Source organism: Vipera ursinii, assembly GCF_947247035.1.
Source record: "Vipera ursinii genome assembly, chromosome: 5".
Classification (NCBI taxonomy): Eukaryota; Metazoa; Chordata; class Lepidosauria; order Squamata; family Viperidae; genus Vipera; species Vipera ursinii.
This window is the reverse complement of record NC_139518.1, coordinates 63,719,107-63,725,490: the sequence shown is the minus strand read 5'-3', so window position 1 is coordinate 63,725,490 and position 6,384 is coordinate 63,719,107. Positions and strand designations below refer to the sequence as shown.

The following is a 6,384-nucleotide window of genomic DNA, read 5'->3' as shown; positions in this document are numbered from 1 at the left end:
AAGACCAGAACACCTCCTCAGTAACAATCAGCAGGGATAAACACCAGGATTAAAACCAGACAAACAAACAAGCAATAAAAAAATACCCTAATCAAGGAACTACCAACTCACGTCAGTTGGTAGCCTAATCAAAGAACTACAAGGGGGAAAAAACAACACCGTCACCAACACTGATCAGGTAAGCTACTGCATAAAAAAACAGAGAAAGTCTACTCCCTTCTGGTAATGACCTACAAAGCCCTTCAGGGCATGGGTCCGGAATACCTCAGGGAGCACCTGCGGCCGGCATCAACTTCCCTCTGCCCTGTGCGCTCCCACAGAGAGGGCCTCCTCAGGGTGCCACCGGTCAAAGAATGTCAACTGGTGGCCCCCAGGGGGAGGGCGTTCTCTGTGAGCGCGCCGGATTTATGGAACCATCTTCCGGTTGAGCTCCGGATGGCGCCCGACCTTCGCTCCTTCCGGCGTGATCTAAAGACCTACCTGTTCGAACAAGCCGGCCTGGCCTGATGGGTGATGGGTTTGGGTTTTATTGCTTTTTATGTATTTTAACTTATTGTTATAGTTTTGGGGCATCTTGTTTAATCTCTTTTAACTTTTGTATTCTTGTTTTTTAACATGTATTGCCCTGTTCACCGCCCTGAGTCCTTCGGGAGAAGGGCGGTATACAAATAAAATTATTATTATTATTATTCTAGCACAGAAGATGTTACCTAGCCAGAGAATGAAATGTCTGCAAACAGCTAAGCTTAGAGATCATCAAGGACTCCACAGTTCAATCCTGAACTATGGAAGTCTCCTCTGTTGAAATCAGTCCTTTTCATTCGTGGACTTTTTGTGCATTTTTGACAGATTTCATTTCTATGTTATTTTGTAGAACAACAATATTGTTCTGCTTTTTTTAAAAAAACAATGAGGCATATTTCTACAACGTGCAGAATTTTTCCTGGTTTTTGATGGGAAATTTAAACACAAAGTGTCATGCTATCCCTTAAATGATTTACACGGGTACAATTATGTTTCAGAACTTTCCAAATGTGGTTTCCTCCGAATGTGTTAAGAGTACCGTAATTCTTCAATGATACAATCATGAAAGTTTGAATAGGAGATAAAACACTACACATCTGGGTGGTGACTGTTTTGTATAAGAAGTATCTAGAACTCACTGTTATGGTAATGATAGAGTATCTGTAGCTCAGGGTTGGAAGGAGGGGGTCCTTGATGCTTTCTGAGCATGGTTGCTTTCTTGCAGATGTTTCATTACCCAAACTATGTAACATCATAAATGGTAGTAAGTTAGCCTTACTAGCACTCTTACTACCATTGACAATGTTACCTAATTACTAATACCTAAATGGGCATGGATGAATAAACACCAGCCAGTCCTAGTAGCCTGGATTTATCAAGGGATATGAGATAAATTAAACTGGTGACTGTTTTACGTATATAAAGTTCCAAAGGTGCTATTTGGACAGATCCATAGGAAGGAACTGAGGAATCAAGACGGCTGAAAGACATATATTTCATTCAAGATGCTTAAAATAATTCCTGATGTTAATCTTAGGTCAGTATCCTCCCCCAATCTACACAAGATGACCCTTTTACAGAAGAACAGCTGGGACAAAAAAAAATTGCTAGATTTAATTTCCACTTAACTCACACAGAAAATGTTTGATACTTCCAAGGTTGCTAGAAGCATTTTCCAAAGGATTATGTGGAAATTGTTCATCTTTTGGGCTCAGTGGATTTTTGTCTACACCACATCAAGCTGGAAATTTTGGTTTTCTAAAGTTTTTTTTTTAATTCTATCAGATACTAGTAGAGAAAGTATATTCAATATTTCTTAACAACATAATTTTTGAGGTTAGAATCTTTAACATCAGTCACTTCATAAAGTAAGCATGATTCTTTATGTGCATACAACTGTATGCACATAGGATTTTTTTTCATCTATGCAGTTGTGCTTAAAAGAGTATGTAAACTGCTAACCTAAAGAGTTTGGAAATTAAAAATAATTGGCCTGATAGGGAAATTTTGGACATTTTGTTATTTTCTGGGTTATTAAAAGTATTCACTTTTCTTTTCCTTTCAGAAACAATCTAAATGTATGTAGAATTGAAAAGAACAAGAGCTAAAGTAGAAAGACCATCTTGCAGTCTACATAATTTTAATAAGGCATTTATAATTCATAAAACAACCAGACAAGCCAGATATATTGCATATTATATAGACATTTGTATATAAATTTATATAAATTATGTTTGTGCTTTTAGATATATATATACCTTCTAAAATAGGGGGAAACAAAATTCTGTCTATTTTGTTACTTTATTGTTCTAGTTTTGATCAGTCTTTAGTATGAGCAGAGCAACTTTTTTATGAGTTGCTCCACAGAGGAACGAATGGGTGGACATTTTTAAGAATAACTTCATTTTTATTCTTACATTATTTCCTACATTGTTTCAGAATGATTTAAAACAATGTATGGGAACAGAGGGGGTGAAAAACTACAAGGTAGAGAGTATAAAAATAATTTGTCCTCTTCCTTCTTGCAGCAGCCTTTGTTATTTCCTGAAAACAGTGGAGTTAATTATAACTGAATCCAGGCTTATGTTATTTTGGTTTTGAAAGACTATTTCTCTTTGCTAGTATCAAGAGCATGTTTCTTCTGTTGTAAGAACTTTGAAATCTTGCAGCAGCCAGTAAGATGGAACTATAGGGTACAATTTCTATACAAGTACTGTCAAGATGATTAGGTTTTGTGCTTTTTAGTGCATGATTGTTTGCACATGAATAGCCCAATCAGAAGATCTGTACGTATTCTGGCATCTCCATGATGCTTCTAAGTTCTACCATTCATGTGGGCCACATTACAATAGAAATCAGAATACTTTTGCTTTTTCATCTGAAGATAAGGAGCAACTGGATATTTGGGGACACGGTGCAGGGAATCATTATTTTACTTACAGTATGTGCCATGGATACCAAAAGAACTTAAATAATTAAGGGCTTTACTGTGAAATGAATATTGAATATGTGACATTCAACTAGACTTAAAAATGATAGTCATTTATTAAGTTTTATTACCTTCAGCAGAATTTATCAAGTGATTAATTAATTTAGATTACTTACTAAAGAGATATATTTTTTTCTTTATATAAATGTAATATCTGGCTTTATAACTATTTATGACAAAAAAACAAAATTTCTTGATACAAAATAGTATCAAATACTGATCAGCTGGTTTATAAGTTAAATATAATTTCTGTTAATTCAATAAAATGATAACTTAAAATTATATTTTAAGACTACTTAATTAAATTTAAGAAACTCCATATTTACACTATGGTATTAATTAAGAACTTGCATTAAAACAGAATTTCCTAGAATCCTATTTTAAAAAATATACATTTTTTAAAAAGTTAAAATGATATATTATGTTGTTTCTTATGGAAGATTTGTGTTCCTCTCTATTCAAGTTGTGCTTAACTATAAAGATCAAAACAGTACCAAAGAGGCAAATGATTCTAATTGATACTGATAAAATAAAAATAAATATTTAGAATATTCTCACATTGTAGCACATTTTGTATATTATCTACCTTGGTGAATTCTCCACATTAATATTAGTGAAGTTGTATCAGGATAAAATATATTAATGACCACAATAGCATCAACATAAGAAAACAAGAAACAGATGTAAATCTTATTGAAATGAAGACTCAAAAATTTTTTCTATCTGTCTATCATAGAAAGCCCATATTCATTTCAGTCTAGTTGGTATCTTTGTGGTGTAATCATTAAATGGTATTTGCTTTAAATAAAATATTGTTAAATGATAGCAGGATGACTTTTTAGCTCTAAAAATGTACTCTTTTTCTTTTTTATATAAATATTAGGGACTATATACAATAAATTAAAAATATATAATTTCAAACTTAAGATTAGATATAATGAATCACAAATTACATGCATTTAGGCAAAATATGGGAAAGATTCAGCCAAAATTAAGGTGATCTATTAATATATTTTTGCTTTTACATGGGCTCAGAGTGATCAGTGGACTGTTATCCAAGCCGCTGATCAGACCTACCTCAGTTTAATTTCAGAATTAGTGCTTTCAAACGTTTAGCTGGATACGAAGTTCCATTAATTTCAATGGGAAATATTTAAACATATGCTTATTAAACCTACTGAAATCAGTGAGTCTTAAATATGCCTAACATAGGCTGAATTGTGCCTGTATTCACAACAGTATGTACAACAGTATGTACCCCATTTTGTACATGGGGATCAGTTATTTAAAATTAAAACTAACAAAAACACAAAGCTATGACCTAGATAGGGTTGTTACACATGCAGACACAGATTTTGCACATCATTTCTTCAGTAGTCCAACATGCAACTATATTCTGCGTATACAACTTTCCTGCTTATCAACCAGCTGGGGTGAACACGTTAAGTCCTTTCAAATCTACGAAAATCTCACAAATCAGCTCTTTCCTTTTGTCACCAAACAGCTGACTAGAAGTTTATTTTATTGTATGAAAAGAGTATGTGCATACTCCTTTGGATCAAGGTAGAAGCTTATTTGAGTCATACATATACCTGAAGAGACATTCAAAGCAAAACATAGATAATCATATGTACATTTAGATTTTTTTTTAAAAAAATGGAAATAAATTAACATGATTTACAAATCTTTGTACAGATGATTAAATTAAAAAAATGGCAAGCATTTTCACTTGAAATTGGCATAATCAGAAAATATGTCAATGAAATCTTGTACCACTTTGTAGCAGAATTCATACTGTTCCTGCAGGTGCAAAAAAAGAGACATTGTTACATTTGAACTCTGTTGAATTGTATTTAACTTCAAAACTTAACTGTAGAATCATAATAAAATATCATACAGATAAAATGTTTTTCACTTTTTGTTACACGTTGCAGCACAATTATCTATCAAGTGACATTGCCTAGACTACTATACTGTATGTAAAGCAATGAACAAAACAATTATTTTCTTTGAAGAACTATTTGAATAAGAAATGAATCCTGGTACTTTTATATGTTTTCATTAATATGAATGTATTTTCAGTTTATTGACCTATATTTGAACCTATTAATACAAATTCACTATTCTAGAAAAAGTTTTCATAGAACAAACAAAAGACCAGTTCTAATTTTTGCTGATTAGATTTTTTATTTATTTTAATTCCATTTATATCCCACCCTTCTCCGAAGACTCAGGGCGGCTTACAAGCTTAGCAGTAGCCTTCATTCTATGTATATGCCTGCTTATTAGGGCTTTCACACACACCCCAAGCGGCATTATTACTAAGTCAGCTTAATTGCCCCCAACAATCTGGGTCCTCATTTTACCTACCTGGGAAGGATGGAAGGCTGAGTCAACCTTGAGCCTGGTGGGATGCGAACCTGCACTAATTGCAGGCAGCTGGTGTTACTTAAGGAGGCATTAGCCCACTGCTCCACCACTTTTTTTTCTATGCTCTTATTCATAACTGGTTTTCAGCTCTGTTTAGAGCAGGTATGTCAAACTCATTATGTCATGTGATGTCGCGGGATGTATCATGACTTTTTCCCCATTGATGGCAGTGGGGTGGGTGCGGTTTTGGCATGATGCATCTGGCCCGTGGGCCGGTAGTTTGACATGCCTGGTTTAGAGCATGCCAACAAAACAAGGGGACCTGAAATTGTATCCTCACATACTATAACTGGGTACTTTTACCATTGGGGAGGAATTTTGAAAATAAATTTATACAGGTACTCCTTAACATACAACAATTGGGAATTTCTGTTGCTAAACGATATGGTCCTAATGTATGACAGCATTGCTTAGCAATCCCTGCAGTTACACTTGCCATCATCAAAGCAATTCTGTCGTATGAGTGTGGACAGAGCTTCTGTTTTGCTCCCAAAATATTAGTGCTATCTGCTACTATTAGTGCTATATTATCAATTGCGGTGAAGCAACATACCAGTGTTTGCACCATATGTGGTCTTTGTAGTCGTAAGCTCTTCACAGCTTGAAATACATCTAAGAGCCCCTCAGCTTTGACTCGCTCCAAAATATTGCTGAGAGCTATGAATGTACCTGTTCTTCCAGCTCCAGCACTACAAAGACAAAGATAAATACCATAGGCAGAGAAAATATACATGTAGAATTGAGTCTCTGCTAATGTAAATAGGCTTACTAGCCTCTATAGTTCTTTATTTATTTATTTATTTTTATTTTATTACATTTATATACCGCCCTTTCCCTGAGGACTCAGGGCGGTTTACAGGGAGTTAAAAACCAGCAATACAAAAGTTAAAACCCATTTAAAAAAGATTAAACTAACCCTGTGCAATTAAACCCCCGATTAA

At 34.3% G+C, this 6,384-nt stretch overlaps 1 protein-coding gene across 1 annotated transcript in view; it reads right to left on the bottom strand.

The window, feature by feature from the left end:
• Positions 1 to 4,291: 4,291 nt before the first annotated feature.
• The window catches only part of PTPRE (protein tyrosine phosphatase receptor type E), a 120,966-nt gene continuing 118,873 nt past the window's right edge, over positions 4,292 to 6,384 (bottom strand). Inside the window, exons 20-21 of the mRNA XM_083364105.1 lie at positions 5,997 to 6,132; positions 4,292 to 4,813 (exon numbers count right to left, since the gene is read on the bottom strand). Of these exons, the coding sequence (XP_083220231.1) occupies positions 4,739 to 4,813; positions 5,997 to 6,132 (211 nt within the window). The 3' untranslated portion in view covers positions 4,292 to 4,738. The remainder of the gene's footprint in view (positions 4,814 to 5,996; positions 6,133 to 6,384) is intronic.